Source organism: Amblyomma maculatum, chromosome 11, assembly GCF_055883805.1.
Source record: "Amblyomma maculatum isolate TAMU_Amacu chromosome 11, ASM5588380v1, whole genome shotgun sequence".
Taxonomy (NCBI): Eukaryota; Metazoa; Arthropoda; class Arachnida; order Ixodida; family Ixodidae; genus Amblyomma; species Amblyomma maculatum.
Genome location: NC_139354.1, coordinates 63,657,907 through 63,681,266, shown reverse-complemented (window position 1 = coordinate 63,681,266; position 23,360 = coordinate 63,657,907). Strand labels below are relative to the sequence as shown.

Below are 23,360 nucleotides of genomic sequence, written 5' to 3'. Positions count from 1 at the left end.
CATTATATTGACGGTCATGAGGCAATACACATAACCGGGTGACTAGCATTACAGGAGCAATGTTACCCGTGTCATCAGCCACAGTTCTGTCAGCCGATCATTAACAACCACTCCCCTTTTTTGTATTTCATCCAAAAGTCTTCTATTTTGGTTAATGGCTAGGTGTGTAATTGAGATTCTCTGCTGGCTCTCATATTGTCGTACTGAAGGCATTAGCTATGCTATATGTTTATCTCTTAAAATATTTTAACTCCCTTGTTCATAGGAAAAGGCTATTGCCTTTTTTTTTGGCTTCCATTGCCTATATGGGAGGTCCGACAGTGCGTCTTATCCTAAATGCACCCGCTATTTTACGACGTACTGTGTGCTCTAGCTCCAATGAAACCAATGGACCCGGGAGCTCTTGAGGGTCGGCTGTCCTAATCTGTAGCACTTATCGCTACCGTTCAATAATATTGAAAACTTACATAATGTTTTATGTATTGGCTTCAGTAAGGCACCGTCAGAGATAATATTGTAGATTGCCTGGAAAAAAATGGCGGGTTAAGTTTTATTCATCACGTAACGATATACATGCCTTTATTTATTGTTGTTCGAAAAAAGTCCGAGACCTACTAAAACAGTCATTAGATAGGGCAGACATTTCAGTGCTTCCAGATGACTGATAAAGTAACGAAATATGCTTATCTCAGAGCGCAGTCCCTAACGGGGTTAGTTGTTTTGCAATGAAGTCGTCTGGAACTGCTTACGCGCCATAGAAAGGGGACGAGTGCTGACGTTTCACGGAAGGCAGCTCTTGCTGAGCGTTACTATCGGCCCACCGTGGAAGCGGCGGAGATAAGATGCGTCGCGTATTGAAGTGAATCGGCGTAAACTTCGCGTTGAGGTTATATTTGTGCTCGAATGTACCCATGAAACTTGACCGCGCAAGGTTACGTAAAAAAAAAAAAATAGCTCAGCCCAGAGCAATTATTGCTAGCAGAATACTTTCATCATAGAGAAATGTTCCGTCATCATATTTCTCAGTTTGCTCGTATTCTCACCTTACTTACCACACTCGCCGGCAGCATACCTCGTCACCTCCGCAAATAGCAAATCCTTGTTTCCGGCAGCGTATGGAGAGAAAAGGGGACTTTGTTACCTGAATACGTAAGCACCGTAGCAAAATAGCCACATTGGCGTTGCTTCAACTTTTAACAACTAATATACCGCCAAAATGTCTAGACGTGCAAAATCTTGTTTGGTTTGTGAGGTTTAAAGTCCCAAAGTGGCTTAGGCTATGAGAGACATATGCGAAATCTTCGGTCACTGAGCATCTTGTGAACACCAATGTTTGTCCCATATATAATTTTCCATGATTACTAAGCAACTGCATGCATGCTATAGGTTGAATAGTACACATATTGGGTTTTTATTTTTGCATATATATTTTTGGTACTGTTTGTTTTGCGCCTTTATGAGACACCTGCTTGGTTTATGCCATGATATTGTTCTGAAATCTTTGGTGCATGATTTGGATGTTTTTCAAAACTTCTATCAGTTTGTTATTTTATTGGTACCGATCATTTTTGGTTCCTATTCATAGATAAGTATAGCAAGATGCATTGTAAACTACTGCTGTAGAGAAGTGGCCTTCTGGGACTCCGTAAGTAAGCGCGCAAGCATAAGTGCGTATGTAAATGCATATATGTGGGTTGGAACTCGTTCGCATGATCAATAACTTAGAAACATTTCGCCTGGGACGTTCATAGACTCCAGACTTTGGGCTGCAGGCCTGCAAAAATAATTGTTTTAAAATGGGGCTTAATTGAGCCAAGGCAACCCAGCTGTCATGATCAAGGGACACCTTTACAGTGCTCCGGGAAAATTTAGACCACCGGGCAGTATTTAAGCTGCACTGACATCGCACTGGAGACGGGGTGTTTCTTTTTTTTTTTATTTTGCTTTGACCGAAATACTACCGCTGCAGCCGGGATTCTATATCCTGCGACTTTGGAATCAGTATTGATGCTTGTTGGTCCATATGGGAGTTGATATAACTGTAAAAACAGCGTGAGATAAGGACGGAACAAGAAACGGCGCACCACAGAGTTGCTGAATATTCCAGGAAAAGAATATTGCACGCGCAAGTGACAGGCGCATAAGCCTGTCATAACTGACAGTAGAGGATAATATAGGATAAAGCGCACGTTTTTGTTATTTTACAATGAAAAACAAATGACTGTTATGAGTTGTCTGCTTCACCCTGAACGGTATTTTCTGTTTCATAGTCGTGTTTAAACCACTCAAAAAAACGTATTCAAAACCCGAGCGTTAACCGAGCTCACGCTCGTTTAGCTCGGCTAAAAACCCAGAAAAAGCTCAACTTCAGCACTTAATACTTACGCTTTCACAGCATGTGAGAATACCTTAATACTCTCCTCGCCTCGTTAGTTTTTTTCTTGCTATTGGTAGACATCCATTAACGTTTGATTTTATATTTTACTCGTCAAGTTATTTTTAATTATACAAGAAGACATTTCAGCCTATTGTGAAATTATCAATTATAAATAATACGTTTATTAAATCAGACCAGCTGTTAGAGACACTTAACCGTACTCGATATAAGCTTGTCAATAAATATGACTTGATGCTATAGGTTAAACCACAATTTTCAATCGCAGTTAAACAATTATCGGAATTAATACCAGCAGTATAGTCTAGTGCAATGGTTCTCTACATAAGATGTCCAAACGTACCGGACTTCATGCTTTAACGCAATCATAACGACCTAATTATCAGTTACTAATTATTGCCTAATTATTCAATGGCGAATACATCAGCTATAACGAATCCAATAGTGTATGAATGCCATAACTTAAAGGTAAATTTTTCTCTCAATTGTCCTATAAATATAGTTAACTTCAGTGCAGTTATATCCGATATCAGCTAAGTATAAAACGAAATGAGATTATTAATTAACCGTGAAGCTCGCTCCAAAGCAACTAAAAATTTACGGTATTCAACTAGACCAACAGTTAGACCAATTGGCCAATTAGCTTAACTACCTACATTCGACACCAGCGCTCAAACGATATAGCACTCGTGGCTATTCTGTTGTGGCGTACATTCGGTACACACATGCCACACACGGTCTGCATGAGCCAAGTAATGATACGTATTAAAGAACGGCTGTAAGCCAAAGCCCGTCTCGCGCTCTCATTCTTGTCGCATATTGATTCCAAGTTAATATTAGAATGCGAGACAGTAATATGGCACATCGTAAGTATAAACGATATATCGTAAAAGAGATAAGCAGATCATCGTATTAAACTAAGTTCACCGGAAACATATTTCTTCATTTACGACACGACAGTTGCCTCAAACGTTTTCTTTTCTTGACTTCTCGAAATGTGAAAGGCTCATAAGTGCTCCAATCTCTAAAGTGCTGGAGAACAAAACATCCAGGCATTTTACGTTGAGTAAAGTTATGTGCACGGACGGAGAAATGGTCCACATACGCCACCAGAGAAGGCGGCCACGGCCGCCATGGGCAACGGCATAGCGGACGGCGCTCGCTAAAACCGGCTTTGGCGGTGTTACAGTGAACTAGAATATGCAGCACAGTGGGCTGGACGGATTTCCCATTGGACAGTTTTCCTCGAAGAAAAAACAGGGAACGGCGGCGCTGCTGTTGGCCACTCTTGAACACGTTCACACGCGTTGCTTTATAGCTTGTGAGCTCGTCCGATTGGAACCATGTGATGCGCGGCGTGCCCAGCGTAAAGAAAAACAAGATATTTATTTTTGCCTCCTCATTAATCGCCTCGACAGTGTTTTGGGAGCAAAACACCAACTGCTCAAGCGCCATGGCAATCCATAGGTTTCAGCCGACGCTGCGATCGCCCTGTATTGAAATTGGCCCTAAATAGGCCCCGTTTTTGGAGACACAAGGTTGGTCCCGTTCACTTCACTATATATCCTAGTTCACTACAGTCGCATCGTCTAGATCAAAGACGGGCATCATCCTAAGCGGAGGAGCACGCATCGAGTATCCTACTTTGTGTGCGACGGTTGTGTGAGAACTGGGCGTGTGATCACCCAGTTCTCCTTACACGACCAACGTTACACGACCTTACACGAAACAACGTTGTTTCGTGTAAGGTCAGTGCGACAAAGTAGTGTTCTTACATTTTCCTCATTGTGCAACTTTTAAACATTTCTCATTTCTTCGCAATGCCTAAAAAAAAGCAGTGACTATACTTTTCAAAACTTTTCACCATGGAAACAAATAGATTACACATTTTACCGTTTTCAAGTCACCTGAGCATCCTGTTGATATGGAATGAAAATGACTAGATGTTTATTCACTTTTTCGTTCTCTCTAAGGACTTTGAATGTTGAGTATCAGCAAAAAAACAAGCAAAGAGAAGGTCACGAACGCATATATATCACACAGATGGTCTGTGGCTTTGTACCGATATCGCCGGCTGCTCTCGGGGTTTGTGTTCCTACGGGTACACACTTTTTCCTGGCCTGCTGTTCCTTTTAAATGAGGCGAAATACTTCAAACTCCCATCTTCTGTACAGCGTGCACGCCTGCGTTTACAAGCATCTTGCGCAGAGCGAAGCATCTAGCGGCATTGCGCCCTTCGGCGAAGTTGCTTTTAAACAGCTACAATTCATCCCTAAACATTTTCATTGAGGTTATCCTTCCGGTAATAACAACGTAAATCACGACAGACCAGAAAACAAAATAGATTTATTGTGTCCACTTCTGCGTCGTCCAAACTATTTACGTCAGCAGCCTCGAGGAATGCGCTTGTGGGCTGAAAAAGAAAAAAAAAAAGGATATAATCATTGCGATATTATATTTCGATCTGTGCAAAGAACGCCTTAACACGTTCACTGTTGCGTGGGCCACCAGTAAGAGACTTCGTGTGTTACTGCTCTGCGGCTCAAATAAATATTTAGGCGACGAAGTAATGAGATATCTGGAATTTTACAAAACCGCTTGTAGAAAGATGCATGTCAGCTTTGCCATTGCCATTTATGAACATTTTCGCCAACTTGGCTTAGCTATTTGATGTGGATCACGCTAAAAGAAAGAATTATGAAAGTGTCCCATGGAAGGACCAAAACCCACAGCCATTTGATCTACAAAAATAGCTGCGGCTTAGCAAATCCCTGTTATGCAAGTGAAAGCTTTTTTTTTTTTGTTATGCTTTGCTGCTAAGCCAGATAAGACTCATATAGATAACCTAGTTTGCAGAGCAGGAGCTCGATTAAGCAAGGTGATATACGGTTTGCTGTGGTTTTACTCATCGAAAGGTGTCTGCCAACGTCAAAAAAAATAAATAAAACGCACCCGAAGTATTGCTCTCAGCGCGCGACTCTTCTATGGCTGTTTGCAAAACAGTCGGGTCTAGACGACACGAAAGTGTCGAGAGCATTTTGAAAGGGGGAGATCCCAGGATACTCGCAAGAGTGGCAGCGGTGGCGGTGGAAGGAAAGGGTAGGAAGGAGACTGAAAGCTTGCGTGGCATTGTTTCAGACAATGGTTTATATGTGTAGAGATATCTACCGTTACGCATAATGTTTGCAAAGTGCGCGAAGAAAACGGAGAAGCAGGAGATGTTCGTAGTAGAAGAAGAAGCAAAGGAGCAGACGAAGAAAAAGCGAGGGCCACCAGTTTCGCGCGCCTCACATGCAAAGAAGAAGCGCGGCGCCGGCTACTCGCGTCGCACCTGAAGTCAAACTGCCGATGCATTTGACTCGGCTGGGCGAGGCCAGTAAATCTTTCGTTTCAATGTCGGTCCCGCCGTAAACGTGCTAAGTTAACTATTATAACTGGCGCTAGGAACAGGCCGCAAGGTGTTTAACTGCCAAGGAAAACTTTTCTGCACCATTGTGGTAACGACTAGCGCAATTCCTTGAAAGTGAAATAATTACGGAAGCTTTTTTTAATTATCTTTAGGAGCTGAACCTTTCCGAGAAATTGTCACTACGGTAAACAGGAAAGATATCTAAAACTCTGAAGATAGCAATTAAAAACTACAAAGAAGGTGCGAAATATTCGCAAGAAAATATATCTCAATACGATCAAATCAACCAAACGCTCGCTGTTTTGTTTAAACGTTGCCGCTGGCATGAGTGTCAGCGGGAAATAAATTGATGCATAATTCATTTGCTCGGCACCAGATATTAAGTAGCTGTGGCTCGCACTTACGAAAACACACTTCCAGGCAGTCTTCCTTTGAGTCGAAAAGGTTTGGCCCACCGTTGCACCCGCCGTATAGGAACTGGAAGCAGTTTTTGTGGTAGTGGTCGTAGTACCACTTGAACACAAATGCGTAACATGGTCCGCGGTTCGGCCAGTGGTGGCAGTCCTCAGGAGATCTCCCTGCATCATGTAGTAAAGTGAAACGAATCGTTAAGAATTAAAAATATAGGGCTCCACCTAAGTCTTCCTAACAGCGGAAATAGCGATGCCCCCCATTACAGGACGGTTTCCAGTAACTGTATCGTTGAAATATTTGCGCCGTCACTTCCATCGCTCCTACCATCGTTATCATTATCACTACTTGCAGAGTCATTATAATTACTACTATCACCGCATCCCTACCTCTACCATCATCATTCAAATAAATGCAACGTCATTTTCATCGATACTACACTCACTATCATTTTCACTATCTGCAGAGTCATTATAATCGCTGCTATTGTTCTTGTCATTATCATAACCGCGCCGACATTTTCCTTGTTATAATCCTCACACTAGAAAAGAGGAATTAAGATGTTTCTGACGCGCCCGGCTTTTAGTAGTCGTTTGCACGCTCTGCTGATAATTGGAGATATAGTGGCTCGATTGCCGAGAGGCAGAATTTTTTATTAAGTGACAGATTTAATCGACACACGTTGCGGATACATTTGCCCAACACTTTTATCTACATCACTCAAGAACCAAGAAAGGCTTTGGCTTTAAAAACGATGGACGCTGCAATGATACGTTCATAAGCGCTGCCCTTTAATTCCATTTAAAAAGATGTTGATATCAGCAGCGCTTATTTATTCTTGCAGAGAATAATTTCTAGAGTTTTCAGAAACTACCCAGCAAGCGATGCTGCTGTCGTTGCTCCGGTAAATTCATAGATTTTATTCAGAAATGAGCCCATCGCGAAATCTTTGCTTACACCGTAAACTGAAGCCATATTTTCCCCCTAAACATCAAATAGCTCTCACTTGTACGCACAGTGCAATTTCTGAGCGTAAGCAAAGCTCACAGGAAGATTTATTAGTGAGCATTTGTAATCACTGCAACTGCTGCAAGTTTGGTTTCTTTTCTTAGCTTCGCCTTGAATATTGAGTTTTTCACGTTTAATAATCTCATTACACATTATCTTAACCCTGATTGCTTATTTTATTTGTAAAACTGGTTGATGGAGTTCCAATGTCCAAAACGCTTATGACCCGCAGGTAGATTAAATGACATAATCTTTTTTCTCTTGGGCAACTGCTGAAATTTGTTTTCAGTAAGTAACTTGAAAATGACTTCCAGAACGTAAGCTCGCAGTGTGTACTTAAGATAGATGCGCGTTTTTAGATAAATTAGTGAATTGCGCTTTATGCACAAATACGGCCAAATGTTCTCCAGCTTATCCTGTACTCTGATAGCTTCCCGTTTCCGATCTGTTCTGACTTCCTAACCAGAGATAAATCATTGCACCATAGGATTCTGGGTGAGTAATTTCAGTATTGCACTTTTGTGAATCTGGGAGTTTTGAGCATAGCATTAGTTCAAATATTGTTCTCTGCGTAGTTTATTAAAAAGAATATGTGACACGTACCAGAATTTTATCTCAGTGGTTTTACTTCAATATGCCGAAACGATCGCTGACCTTGGTAAAAAAATAAGAATTTTCCATACGATCTTCGCACTCAACACCATAATTTTAGCCCGCTTCATCCCCACAATTTTAAGACATATGGTGAAGACACACATCAGCTACTTATACTGGTTACTTCCTAAGGCAATGCTTCATTGTAGCCTACAGGTGACGTTCCAGACACTGTGTTCTAGACTGTATATTTTCTGGGGGAACAGATCATTCACTGTGTCAAAACCAACAAAGAATGATCATGCCACAGTTGATTTTAGAGAAGACATAAACATGTTTGTCATATTATGATGGAGTTTACGAATTGCGGGACAGTTCGTTGATGCGTACATCCAGTAACTATACTAGGTATATCGAAAAACGCAGTTAGATATTACATGGACTCACTAGGCATGGCCAAACGAACATTCCTACATTAAATGTTTTCACTAGAATTAGAACTTGTTCGCTGGATAATCAGAAGGGGCACATAATAATTGTGGATAGAAATTACTTACTTTTAAAAACCTTGACAGGGGTTTCTTTGCAAAACAGTTCAGATTTCTAGGAAATTTATACAACTTCCTAAAAAGGTTGCTACAATACATCAAACTAAATACATTTCATTCCTGGACGGCCAATTTTTGCTGCAATATTTTCTTAGTCTGCTAGATAACGATGTGTAATGACGTTGTTAGCACTTACGTCTTTCGCAAACCTTTTGGCACTCTTGCATTGTGGGGAAGTTATTGCCACGATTATGGCAACCCGATCTCTTCTCGCATAGTCTTGTCCCCACGTCATAGGAGTATACACTATGCTCTTTGCCATTGCATGAATCAGGGCCAGGTGGCAGGCTGCACACATCCCCTATTGAGAGGCAGACAAAAAGAAACACATTTAAAAAATCATATACGGAACCTGCAAATAAATTATCACTGCGAAAGTAATAGTGCCAAGGTAGTGATATCCCGTACTTTGAAAGAAAGTTATAAGTACCTTAACTTGCTACACTGCGTTCATCCTGCATACCCTAGATTCTTTTTATAACAGGTAGATATTCGCCTTGGCTAGTGGCAGCCCTAGTTTTTGCCCAAAAACTTTCAAGTGGCTTCGAAATATATTGCCGTCCTGTAAAGCTCGTGCTGTTATGGGCGCGAGGCTTATCTTTCGAAAAGCGAAGAGGAATTGAAATGCTTGGCAAAACTTACTGCTGTAAATATTTCACTGTGTTTTATCATACCATGCAATTTTAATACGAGGTATTTATATATATTGGTTTGGTTTGATTTGGTTTGTTGGGTTTAACGTCCCAAAGCGACTCTGGCTATGAGAGACGTCGTAGTGGAGGACTCCGAAAATTTCGACCACCTAGGCTCCTTTAACGTGCACTGACATTGCACAGCACACGGGCGCCTTTCTTTTCACCTCCACCGTTGTAGCGATAATGAGGAAAAAGATACAGACTTGATTTGTAAGCAGCAGGCAAGCGTACGGTATATAAAAGAAACAGCAACAACTTTAAGTGCATGTTAGGGAGCTGGTAGTCGATCATAATCTGATACGTTAGACCAGCATGTATCCATACAGACACATACAGGTAGGAAAGCATTGTTTGGTAAGATTTCAGTGTTATTCACCTCACCTATGTACCTAATGCATCATGTCTGCCCTATTAGCTTGAAAATGTGAAGCGAACTTCTTTCGAATATTTGGAAACATGATCGAGCTTTATGATTCTATTTAGGACGTCGACAATCATTGTTTCACAACGTCGATCTACAAATACTCGGTTAGGCTGCCTGTTCCGTTCGTATTGTAGTTCTAATAATCGTGCAATGCTACTGCTACCGCAACATTAAATGTCACCATTACACCAGGTTCCTGGATGCGGTCAGCAGCAATGGCGAAGAGGAGATGCCGACCGAGGGACTTCACGCTTTAATGCTGCAGCAATCTCAGTTTAGTGTAAATGGCAAAAGGCGACACTAATCTCTTTGGCTCCCAAATTAACCACTTATGTTTTGTTGCGCATGTATTGATCAATAGCGTAGGGCTCACAAAGGCCAGTATTCGATGCTTTTCAAATTGCCGTAAGTCTGCATAGTGCTGCAATTGTGTGTAGATTATGATTATGCACGAAACATCAACTATGTTGCTTTTCTCATGAATGTCAGCATATATACTGCGCAGTTAGGGCGCGCGAAGTAGATTCAGTAACCTACAACTAAAATTGAATAAAATAACAGTGTAGAGGCTTCCTAAATCTAATATCAGACAAGGTGCTTATAATAGTGCACCTAAAATCTTAGGTTTAATGCATAAACCTAAGCACAAGCTTACAATTACTTCATTATTACTAAAATGTTATCTTAGCATGACTTTTAAACCGAAATGCATTAGCAAATAAAGTTATTTTAATCGTAATCGACTATATTCAACTCTAGGAGTCGTTTTTTTCATAAATAAGCTTTACAATCAAAAAAAAAAAAGTTCGGGGGTCGCAGTTTGGCGGCAAACACTGATATCAGCAGTAATGTTGCATCCACAGCGGACCAAAAGTAGCCTAGCGAAAAAGGACCCGCTGCGGAGGAGCAGGGCACACGACCATGCATGTTTGGGCTATAACCGTATCAACGTCTTTAATGGCTCTACAACACTGACCTCCTAAGAAATATGGCGCGCCGGCTCTCTAGAAGCCCACTGTACTGTTCACGACAAACTATTTTGCATTTAGCTACATCCATGTCGATAGCTGATACTGAGAAAATGTATGCGCGGATTTAGCTCACAAAGAAGAAGGTTCAATTGTAGCCAGCCACATTAATAGACGGCTGTTTGTATGAGCTGATGAACAAGACATTCATATGTTGTATTGGTGCACTTTTCACAGCGCGTACAATGGGAGTGTGTTCAGTACAACTGCTGATATATTAACTGAAGAGAAAACTTGGAATTTTTACATATAGATTTAAAACCGAAACTCCGCTTGAAACGTAACAAGATGTAACAAATCAGCAATCAAGCTCCGTTAGTTCAGTCTAGGCCGAAAAAGGCTGCATAATGCCGCTAAAAAACGAACAGCAGACAGCAGTTTTGATTTTATACTCTTTGTAGTTTTTCAGTTATCTTTTTACGTTGTAAATGTCCATTACACTAAGTCACTTATTGGCACCAGGAATTTAAATTTGTTATTTATTTCATTTTGTGGGTGCAAGGTCATTCCCCTACCATAGCAATTCTAAAAAAAAATTGTCATTACTTACTTCCGCGGTTCCGCGCTCTCATTCCTACGTAGGTAATCGTTATGCAGCAAGTGGCAAGCAAGGGGTCATCTGTCATTTTATCGACACTGACTCTGTAGTCGGTAATATGCTAATCAACATTTTATGGGATCTAGTTGTGCAGAAAAACATTCTACTGTAATAACATAAGCCAAATCATTAAATAACAGAAGGTATAAAGGGAACTCAAGCGCCTCCATCTGACGACAATACACGAGGAGAGGGTAAAAAACTAGAACTACAGTAAATACTTTACTGAGAACTCGCGTCTTATACATGTTTTCTGTCGAGTGTATATTTTATTACCTGCAGTGGTTTAGCGTCGATACTGTAGATACGCGCTTCATACATATATTATGATGAGACTACCCCCCAAAAAATAATAATGTGCCTCTGCCAATGCCACTAGGTATAACGGGCTTACGCGCCCCATACAGAAAAAAGTGCACGTTCTGGGCTGTACTCACGGCTTCTGCAAACTTGGCTGCACACGTCTCGGGAGGCAAACGAGTTGGCCCGCGCAAGGTGACAGGCCACACCCAGGCGACATTCTCGGGTGTGCCTGTCGAAGTACCACGTGTGCTTCGATGGCGCGTAGTTGGCGCACACAGGGTCTTCGAACGGTCTTGGAAAGTGGCAGAAGGACTCTGCATTAAAGGCAAAGCAATGAAAGTCTTTGGAATCGTGTTGTACTGAACGTATTTGCGGAGCGTATAGCATCTCGCATGTAATATCTTTGCCGAAAAAAAAAAACTAGTTAGTGCCAGAAGGTGTTCTGCTCACGCAGATGTGAGCCAAAAGCTATTGGAGGCGGATTATGGCGATTTGATGAAAAAAAAAAAGGTGCGCCGTATGCATGGCCTCGAAATTCCCGCACTGGCAACCCAGGCGGCTTAATCAGGTTGGTTATCGCAGCCACATTAAGCCATATGCTATTAATAGAATTTTACCATTACAAACGAACTGCAGGAGTAAGAGTTTGCGCAAACAATGACTATTGCCTAAATATATATGCCAAAATTATTGGTCCTTCTTCCTAATGAATGGTTCGAACAGGTGGAAGGGAGAAATTCGCCGCAAATAGGAATATGTTTTACTAGTACAATTATTATTAGCTGGTTCAGTGCGGAAATCAATCCTTGTATCAAATTAAGAATTGAGCGAGGGGTATAAAGTTGAAAATAAATATTATAAAAGTTAAGAATTCAAACAAAACCGTCCTAATCGCTACAAACGTAGAGCAACAGCATAAAGTCCTTGCAATGACTCCTCATCTCTGTACGAAAAAACCGTATATGAAAATCTCAGTCTGCTTGTTAGCTATACGTCCCTCTACGTGAGGAGGTTCTGAGAGTTTTATTTTTGTTTGCACTGCAATTACAGGCTAGAAAGGAGAGATGAAAAAATGGCCACCAGCTCTCCTTTTTTCATCAAGTACAGGCGCATAAATGTTGGCCCTTATGGCAATTCACAATGCAGGCCGTTTTTATTTCAATGGTGAAAAAACAACGCGTAAGAGAACTTAAAATAAAGCAGTGCTAAATCTCTCTACCGCAATAATTGTTTTTCGAACGCTACGCCCTTAAACTTTCGCACGCGGTGTAAAGTGTACAGTTTCAATTGTAAAGTTGAAAGTTCGCGCACGTACCAGTTTTGTCTTGTGTTAGCGTATCGTCTTGAGTTAAAGTTCAACGCGCCTACATGATAATGGAAAACTAACTAGCCGCCATTACAGCATTGCTTTTAACTGTAAGCCGGTTTCCAGTAACGACTGAAGCACTGACTGTAAAACGTATACTATGCTAAACAAAGCACAGCGCTCTATTTAAGAAGAATTCGCTGGCAAAATGTCAACCAAGATGGTACCAATGCATGAAATACACATGTATAGTAATGAGAGAAATAGGTTACACTTGCCATCAAATGCGTTAAAGTTCTATCCGTCAAAGTTACAAACGAAGGCGCGCAAGCTTTAGTGAAAACTGTTCTCTATGCGTGATTTCATGTATACAATGTGCGAAAAAAAAATAACTCAGTAGATGAGCTAGCCGATTCGCTCCTGCTCTGCTGCATTCATCCGCCCTACCTGACGCAGCAGCATTTAAGTAAATCTTTTGGTTAAGGTTTATGTTCCTGGAAGAGGGTAAATTGGTACTTGTACACCAAGCCGCCCTTAGCATCAAAAACATTTTGGAGCTGATAAACCCATAAAAATGCTTTTCCCAATTTGGAATAGAGTAAATGAAGGGTGAAAGAAGTCTGCAGACGTTGTGTGAAAGCTGAACACTAAAAAATATTGCTTTGGAAAATGACGCACATGAAACCCAAAGAGAGCGAGGCAAAACTGATACTACAGTCTTTGAGTTTGAAGCCTTTTAAACATAATAGAATATTCAGTGGGTTACTTTCCTTTTGTCGTCCGCTGAAATACTAGTAATAGGTTTAAAAATGTTAGAAATAAAAGGTTGAAAAAAGGTTTGTCGTTGCTAAAGAGCGCAATGTCAGCTAAAAAGCTAATAATTAATAAATTGCCTATATTTATTGTCACAGATTTTTGAGTCCTATGTCCTTCCTTCTAACCCATGTATGCACGCGAGCATATTGAAGCGCAAACATGAGTACGTCAAGTGTGAACTAAGGTCAGCTTGGCGGGACCTTCAACGACCTAGAGGTCACAGTATGGCTCTATAGTTTAACCATGGTTTCACTTATGTTGTACCACCAGCTTATCGTTGTCGTTTGACTTCAGATAAGGGATCACGTCCTCCCTCTTGTAGTTGATGTGTCCTCGACTATACAGTCTCGCCAATTTAATCTCTGTAAATCTAGGTCTGATCATGTCTAAACCTAAGCTTAATCAAACTTAAACGAAGCAAAATGGCTTTTTTCCTTCATCTAACTAGGTTAAGTAGGGTTACACCTTCGACAATTGTTGCATGTATGCTTGCAAGAACAATGCAGTCACATAACGAATCTCCGGAACTCATGAAAGTATCAATATAAGCGCGGTTCAGCGAAGATAATCCGCTCAACAGTGAGTCAGTGAGTAATAGCGTAACTTGTGCAGCGCAGTTTCTAAGCAAATGTAACCTATAAGTAACAATGAGTAACCGAGAAAAAATTGTTTCACTTTATGGCACGATCTTTCAGCTGAAAGTAAATCGCTTTTTGTAGCATCATTTAACAAATCTTAAATGTTTTGTTTTTCATACACAGTTGTGATTTGTTTCAAATGGTTTTACCTAGCTATTCTATAGTGTCTACCTGTTCTAACAACTGGCAAACGCACTAACCCTCCTATTAACTTGAACTCGCCGTGCAGTTTTGCTTACCCGATGGGCACGTCTTTTCGCAGACGCTCCTTTTCACAAAGCTGTTGCCGGCCTTAGGACAGACGAAACGACGCTCGCACCTCTTCGTGTCCAAATTGTAGACCCACCTTTCCATGAGCTGTCCGCAGCCATGTGTAGGCGGGAATGAGTAGCACACTGGACTCGGTGGCGGCACCAGCGATACTCCTGCGGCGACAGTCATCTTTTGTTAAAAGTAATAAGGCATATGTAACGGCTACAGTGGCTACCGACTTCTACATTTTGTATTTAGCTTAATGCAGGATGACAAAGATTGGGTAGAACTAGCAGTGGCTAATAACGTTCTTTTCGTGTCTCTCGAGTTAAATGAACGGCAACCTTCTGGACTCTACGGATCTCTCTTTTCCTCGGCTTTTATTTCCTTCCTATTTCTGTAATTTCCGGGAGCGCTGTTACGTGGCACCAGCCGTATCACATTTTTACGATTTTCTTTATGCGCACTACACCTAAAATAATTTATCCCACGTGCCCTGTAAAGCGAGCGTTTCAAAATATTTATTTTAGTACATAACCCTTGGGGTGCACAAATCTAGATCCAATTGACATAACTAGCCGACACGGTGTTTCATTTTGCAGTGGTTCGTACTTTAGGCAACCTGTATTGAAGAATTCCAGAAGATAGGTTGCATCAACGCCTCAGTAACCATTGACACATATACGGACTGCGAATCACGGACTTCTAATACGTTTGGATCCCAGAATTCAAACAGGAAACATGTAACAGTAATCTCACATCTTTCCAACGATGAGTTCATATAAAAAAAAAATGATCACGAGCTGCGATATCCGCGCTCGAAGAAAATACACCTTTTGCGGTATTTCCTGAAAACACAGCAGGAGAACAACATCGCATACAAGAAAACAATTTTTTTTTTTATAAATGTCAATAACACTTTCTTTTAAGTTACTGTTCGGGCTCCTGACAGACAACAAAATGCTGTTTCTACCTCAAGATATGTGAATGTTTTTATTTTGAACCACCCTAGCCTAATTCCTGAGATTTTTAAAATCCATCTCCCGCCACAGTGCCTATTTGGCACAAAACACTATTGTTTTTGCATGTATCCGCTTCCCACTCAGACAAAAACGTGTTTGGGTTTGGATTACTGGGTCATCTGTGAGCAGGTATACACGTATGCTCGCCAGTTTTCACAATGAGCTATTTGGCAGGGAGGATTTAAACTATCAGTATCAGCTCCGATTATTTCATGCGATGCTGTTAGTGGCAGCCGCTTAATTACCATTGATATAACGTGGCCCACGGGCTCAATGCTATTTCTGAGGATTTTTTACTGGTACCAATAGCAGCAGTTCTATTTTCGGCGATGCTGTGACGTGTGTGACGTAAATTACTAATCAGCTATGAAATTATACTGACATGGGTATAATATAATTTTCCTCAGAATGTTTTACGTATATGCTCACCGAGTTTTAGGTGCTGACACAGCATATCTGGTAGATGATGACAGACATATGATGGTTTAGATTCGTTTTTTTTAACGTTCCATAGTGAATCAGGCTGTGATAGACACTCTATTGGAAGGTCCAGGAAATTTTTACCGCCCGGGGTTTTTAACGTGCAGTAATATCACACAGGACACGGGCGCCTTGCTTTTCTCCAGGATCGAAAAGCTGCCGCCGCGGCAGGCATTTGATCCCACATTCTTGGGCACGCAGCCGAGAGCCCTAAATACTGCATCACCACTGTGTTCGGTAAAATCATTCGATGCCTAATGCAGTTTACAGAGAATGGAAATATATTTTTTCTTATTACAGGAATCAAACGAATTTTCAACGAATGACATTTCATCAAAATGACACTATATAAATCGTGTGGCAGATCTATATTACTGCCTGAAGGAGCAGGCCACTACATTCTCACATGCAGTCTTTGCAGTATTAGATGGTTGCAATGGGAACTTAGTGTTATTTAGGAAGAAAAATAGGGAGCTGAAGAAAAGGAAGGCGGAAGGCAGGACTGTTAACCAGATATAATTCCAGTTGGCTACCCTGCACTGGGGAAGGGGAATGGGGGGATTAAAAGGGGGAGGGTAGAAGAGGAGAGGACTTGAGACAGTCACAGCCTGTCAATCAGGCTAGTCTCTCTTAAAAAAACGAAGTGCCTTGTAAGCTTTGAGCGCAGATGACTTTTGTGGCCATGGTCCCAAGATCTTCCCTTTCGTTAAGGGGTGAGAGTCCAGACGATCCGATGCAGTACGCATCGTATGTTGTTCAGTTGCAAAAACAAAGAAAAAATCTGATCGTCGTGTTACAGTACGTTACAACAGGGTGCCTCGATGCATGCGCCCTCTGCGGAGCGCGCGAGCATCGAGGCACCCTACGTTGCAACGAAGAGAAGCAAGAATGTCGACGCGGGTTTTTTTTTGTGACACGGTGTGCGTACGATACAGCGTAAAGCGATGACAATCATCAGGTAGAGTATACTCACTGCAGAGAGAATGTTTATCCCATCCATTTTCCTCCAATTAACTAGGTCATGTGCTAACTGCATCAAAATGACCCCTGCGAACTTCCTATCATCATTCTCCACTCTAATTCTCTACCGGCCCCTGCTAAGCTTTCCTTCCCACCGTCAGCGACTATCGGTTATCATGCCTTCGCCCTACATGTCCTGACCATGCCTACTTCCTCTTCGCAAAACGATACTGCATTGTAACTGTTGACGCTTCGTATGACTAATATCTTCAATCTTAAGAAGCCCTCGAATATCGCTGGAATTTGTAAAAACACATATAGCCAGCAACCTTTCAGAAAGAGCGATACTCACGTCTTACACAAACCTTGTGACATTCTTGTAGGCTCGGGAAGTTGTTCCCTCTGTTGTGGCAGTTGACGTCTTGCAAACAGTGTCCGGACTCGGGGTCATAATACCAAACTGTTCTTTGGCCGCTTGCACAGAGTTCCATAGGTCTCGGAGCATCGCAGACGTCGACTTATGTAATAAAAAAACAATACTCGTGATTACAATAAATCGCAACTACTTGTGCGCTTTCCAGGCGCCTATATGGTGGCATAATTAGTGAAACGTAGAAATTAGTTCCACAGTGGGGCTTAAGATAACTGCTCGCGGAAAGCAGAAAAGTGAATCATCTATTGAAACCTCACGATTTTCTGTAGATTGTCGCAACACATGGTAGATAAAGAGGAGGCACTGAACGTGCCCTGAACTCCTTTATCCTAATCATAATACCATTTTGCAATCCCTAAGACAACAGCCTCATTGTGCTTCGTTACGTCCCATGTTGGCTAGAATATGCACTGTCATCTGTTGAGGAAAGGTATCGTTCCGAACAATGTATTCTCAAAAGATCACATTTCTTTTTTTCCGGTGCTGGATACATAGAGTTCGCCAATGCAAGCATAATGAAGCCAAGTACTGTTTAAAATAGGCGTTAAGGATTTAAAAAGTTGAAAATGTGCGCCATCGTTTTGTGGTATAGACCAAAACCGAATTTGACAGTTCAAAGGTATTTAGCCATTCTGTTTCGGTGATTTCTTAAGTATCCTAATATGTCGGGTATCATTTTGTCAAGTGGGAACCAATAATCATAAAATAAAAGTCGACTGCAGAAGGGGAAGCATTACAAACGTTTAAATTCTCACCTGCTCTGCACTTGGAGACGCACTCTGCTCTCGAGACGAAGGCATTACCGCCGATCACACAGTTTGCTGACTTTTTGCACCGGTGAGTTTTTGCATCAAAGAACCATTGGCTGTGCACCGTGTTATTGGAGCAGTATTGTTCAACTTTCGGGAACAGGCAAAAGGAATCTAATGCAGGGAGAATTGAGAGCATGAAAAAAAAGTTTATAGGTGAGAGACAGGCCATTTTTGTTGATGCGTGGAGGTATGCCCTGTGCACCCCTCGTTTCGAGATTTAATGTAAAACATTGACCAATGCACTAATATTAAGTCATCTATGTATACGCACTGTAAATAAGTAGTAATTAGGTTCAGTTACACATAAAAAGGAATTTGACAGTCGTGAACCCAACTAAGGTTTCACAATTTTCAATGGACGCTGAAAAACGGGAGTAAAAGTGTCAAGCTGTCAGGTACAATCAGGTTTCTGCCTTCGTTCAGTGAAACTTTACCGCATGCTAGATTTTTTCGGTCATTCTTTGTGGCGATATTTTGTGCTAACAGAGGTTAGTGCAACACATCATCTTCCAGGTTGCGCTGATGATGAGCTTTAATTTATGCCATAAAAGCGCCATCGCATGTAAAAGATCTAATTAGGTAAAGAAATACGAGTATTGTTGTCACAAGTTACACGATAGTACAGTATAATCGAAATCCGTTCAGGAATTCGAAAATCTCTGCATGCCTTGAGGACTTTTGGGGGTAGTAACTACCGCAGGTGAGAGCAAAATTCTTTTTTTTGGTCAGACTGTGCAGTGATTGGGAAAGGTTGCTCGTCATAGCCTACATCTTCGCAAACACCATGCGAGCATGTTGGACTCAATATTGCAATGAATACTTTTGCCGCATCCAAAACACTTGAAAATATATCTAAGTTACAAGGAGTTTGCCGCTGTTCATCAGAAAGTACAACTATTGAGTATAGTTTTTATTTCAGTGCAATTCCAGTGTGCCTGTATACAATTCTTTCTCGAGCGACAGTTCAATATACAGGCTGCAGCTTTGAATCTCGCATCGCTGTGTCGAACTTGGTAAATCGAAATACGTGTATATGTCCACTGGAAATTACACAGATGTTGCGCATTCCTTTCTCTAAAAGAAACCTTCTAAATAATATAAATAATTGGGTAACAAAATGCGGTGTTCAAAGCACTATTTCGTCTACTCATTAGGTGAATCTTGAGCTCCCTCCTAATTTTAAAGAGTCAAGCCACGTACAACCTTGCTAAACTTTTAAATTATTCAATAACATAAATTTCTCTGTTATAGCAGTTGGCTCAAGCATTCCTTAAACTCCGACGTTTTTCTTATACTTCTGCAAAGATATCTTCATGTCTCCAAAGTTCAAGAATCGAAGCTCGATCCTTCGCTTATGGTCTGCAGTTTATGGCATTTTGCATGCGGTGGAAGACCAATGACGATATTCATTTCCTACTCACACGCCGGGCAGGCATACTCGCAAGTTTCCCTGCTGTGGAAATTATTACGGTCCTCTGCGCAGAGTTGGCTCCTTAGGCAGGACTTGGTGACCATGTCGAAGTGCCACCTCTGGCCGGCCTTGGCCACCCGGCAAGGGTGATAGCCTTGGGCGTCATAACAATGTGTGTGAGGGTTCCTAGGCCCCCCTGAAAATAACGAAAAACAAAAGTTCAAAATGATGGTTAACAATTTATGGTTTATAGGCGTTGCAGCGACAATTGCAATAGTTAATAAATTTGGCTTAACAGAGTTTTTACCCGTCTGACAGTTTTTCTTCATAGCTCCGCTGTCGCACTGAGATAAATCACTTGCCATAGCGTCAAGCGGAAAGAACGTGAACAAAGTGGTGTGCTTTCTTTTCTTGGTAATAAATCATCTTCGCACACACCGCGTCGTTGTCGACCCTTTGTTTGGCCCTTATCCAGAACTAGCCGAGGTACAAAGGCTGATGATTCAGCCGTTAGGAATTGTGGTTGCCTATCTTTTCTTTCCAACCTACCGTGCCAATACCGTACCCAGAACTTTGCGCAGCCAAGAAGATCAGACACCAGCTGTTTTAGCCGCTTGTTGAAGTGGAGACTCAGTATACGTTGTTTATTCTCACTAGGTATCCTGCAGGTGATGCTTGCGTATAATGCAGCGCCGCACCCGTAATGTATCTCAGTGATTTGTCCAAAGGCTGATGGGCGTGGCTTGTCAATACTAGAGAGCAAGTGCCGCAAACATGAAAAATTGCTCAATGTTCTGACACGTAACAACGGGCTACTGAATGTTTTCCCAGGGGCGCTGCATATGCGCGCAGCATAGTTCTTCATGCGTGCGAAAACAGCTAAGGCGTGTGAATATCGCTTGTACGTGTACATTACAAACGAAAAGGCGCTCACAGAAAAGGCCAGTAAAGGCTATATAGTGACGTCCTGAGAATGCGAGCGTAGCAGTCGTTTCCATGTTTCTAGAATATCTGTTCCACGCTTGTGGACCAGGAAGGTTAAAGGCGAGATTTTTTGTACGCGAGATAGGAGGAGCACAGGATATCTGATCTACGGAGTGTTTACTGCATAGCAGCCTAAAAACTCTACCGTCGTGACAAATTTCCCTCACAATACTTGAACATGCATTAGAGCCCACCGAGAAAGATGAGCCGATACCTTTATTTTTGTGTACGTCATAAGAAAAACAGAAGTAACGCTACCACTACCATTCTTACTACCATTTTATAAATCATTGGCAGCCAATTTAATTTCTACATACTTGGGTGCAAAAAATTGTCACAGTGAGAGGCCTAGCTCCATTTCATGTTGGCAGCACATGCGGCCATTACTTTTATTTGCCGAAATTGTTATTTGCATGTTCCTATGCCATAATCATTTTGGTTTGAAATGGAATACAAGTAAAATTGTCGAGGTGTCAAAGTTGATCCAGCCGTATGAGCCGACAACGACGGGTTGTTGCGCAACAATTGTACACAACCCCGCCGTGGCAGTGCAGTGGTTGAGATGCCTTACTACTATGCAGGTGTTCCCAGGTTTGATCCCCAACGTAGGTTACAGCCACCAATGCCGGGGTATTAGCCCGTGCATCCGCCTAGCGCAGCCGCGCAACGCCAAAGCCGCTGCGCTCACTTCGGTGACATATTTTCCGTAGTGGAGTCCCACGGATGTGTTCACTTTACGTGCACCCATATAGCACACGGGCGCTTTTGTACGACCCCTCCTCCAACCGGGATAGCAGCATTGTCCTGAGTCACAGCATTGTGCTACAGTGGTTACCTGCTCACTGCGGCATCGCGGGCAACGACCTCGCAGACGCCGCTGCAAAAGAACTAAAAGATTCCACAAGGACAATTTCAATACCATTCTCACGAAGAGATGCAGCAAGACTTGTAGCAACTGAATCATGGCGATTGCAACGCTCTCTGTGGTGTGACCCGAACCATCAATATCGACCTCTACACCGAATAGATCCCACTTGCGTCTTTAGAATTCCTCACAATTTGAACAGGTGGCATCGAAACTGTCTACACAGAATCCGCTTGAATGTGTCATACACAAACTACTTCCTACATAAAATAGGCATAGCGAGCAGGCCTCTGTGCTCTACATGTGATGTGTGTGAAAATTTTGAACATTTGGTAACCTCCTGTCAACGGTTTACTGCACATCACAGGACACTGCGCAATAATTTAAGCTTACCTAAAGAAACAACCTTGCTCCTTGAACATGTCCTGGGTCCTTGGTGCGACGGATCGTCTGCTGCGCGAGCTACCAAGGCCTTACTAACTTTTCTGAAGGACACAGGGTTGATTAATACCCTTTAAAACTCATCTGTGTGTGATTATGTGCGTGTGAAAGTTAACTTTTCTTAAGGACACAGGGTTGATCAATACCCTTTAAAACTCATCTGTGTGTGCTTATGTGCGTGTGAAAGTGTGCGACACCGATTCTCTTTTTTTCTCATTTATTTCCCCTTCCCCTCCCACACTCTGTCACCCTCATCCCTCAACCCTCATCAGGAGTAGCATGCTAGGCTTACCACCAGGCAGACATCTCCTGTTGCCATTAAAATATATATCTCTCTCTCCAGGTTTGATCCCGACCGCTGGCGGCTGCGTTTCGCTGGAGAGGAAACGAAGCGGTGTCCGTCTGCTGTGCGATGTCAGAGCCCTTTAAAGAACCCTAAGCGGTGGAAAATTTCAGTTCTTTCCTATGGCGTCTCTCGTAGCCTCTGTCGCTTTGGGGCATTAAACCCTACGAACCAACCACACCAAACCAAACCGTTGTGAACACTGTACTATGGGTGTTGTGCAAGTCTGATCGGATGTATGACCATTGAAATAGGTGGCAGAGGGCTTTCCTTGACCGTGGAAAGATCTACATAGCGAACGCCCGGGCAGTACGGAGTACCGCATGATCGCTATTTTCTCGAAGCTGACCGAATAATTTGTGTAAACGTAAGCATGATTTTGATATACCGGATGTCCAAGCGAACTTCAGCCAAGAGTTAAAAAATAAAACATTTGAGATAGGCCAGAGACAAAACTTGTATAACAGCTTACAGCCATCCGGGGCACCACAGAAAATTTCTTATTTTGCAATTCAATAATTGGTAATAATATGATTTTTCTAATTTATTAAGTACTGCCTTTAGACAATAAAAGTAATTTACAAAGTTTGAGACCACCTTCTGAAACCACCATCCCGTTTATTTTCGACAAAGAAAAGTTGACGTGTATGATTTTTCAAGTTCTAAAGATAGCCCGCGAAATACAAAAGATATCACGTGACTAGCGCATTCGTGCGCCACGCTTGTGGCGGTCTCAATCCTGGTTTGAGTGAACAAAATTAGCTGCGGCCTTCACTCGACAGCCCAGTTCCAGCAGTAGTTATGTTGGCGATGGCTACAGCCAGCGCGGTGCGTTCGCTGCGGCTTGCATCGTCATATGCCCCGACCTCCTGAAGCGGAAGAAGAGACCATCGCATACATATCGGCCCGCAGTGGCAATGTTGTCATGGAGCCAAGGCAGCAGATGATTTCATTCACTGAAGGCCAGGTTGTGAGGAGCACATTCGGGATGCACAAATGCGCCAGTCACGTGATCGTTTTTTTTTTATTTCACGGGCTTTCTTCAGATGTTCTAAAAACGATACTTTCTTTATCGGAAACAAGTGGAATAGGGGTTTCAGAAGGTGGTCTCCAACTTTATAAAT

The 23,360-nt window shown here is 42.1% G+C and overlaps 1 protein-coding gene across 1 annotated transcript in view; it reads right to left on the bottom strand.

The window, feature by feature from the left end:
• Nucleotides 1–4,723: 4,723 nt before the first annotated feature.
• Nucleotides 4,724–23,360, bottom strand: part of LOC146173970 (papilin-like) — a 54,451-nt gene continuing 35,814 nt past the window's right edge. Inside the window, exons 2-9 of the mRNA XM_084583667.1 lie at nt 19,614–19,799; nt 18,136–18,303; nt 17,300–17,464; nt 14,473–14,658; nt 11,608–11,787; nt 8,562–8,726; nt 6,209–6,382; nt 4,724–4,808 (exon numbers count right to left, since the gene is read on the bottom strand). Coding sequence (XP_084439793.1) covers nt 4,780–4,808; nt 6,209–6,382; nt 8,562–8,726; nt 11,608–11,787; nt 14,473–14,658; nt 17,300–17,464; nt 18,136–18,303; nt 19,614–19,799 — 1,253 coding nt within the window. The 3' untranslated portion in view covers nt 4,724–4,779. The remainder of the gene's footprint in view (nt 4,809–6,208; nt 6,383–8,561; nt 8,727–11,607; nt 11,788–14,472; nt 14,659–17,299; nt 17,465–18,135; nt 18,304–19,613; nt 19,800–23,360) is intronic.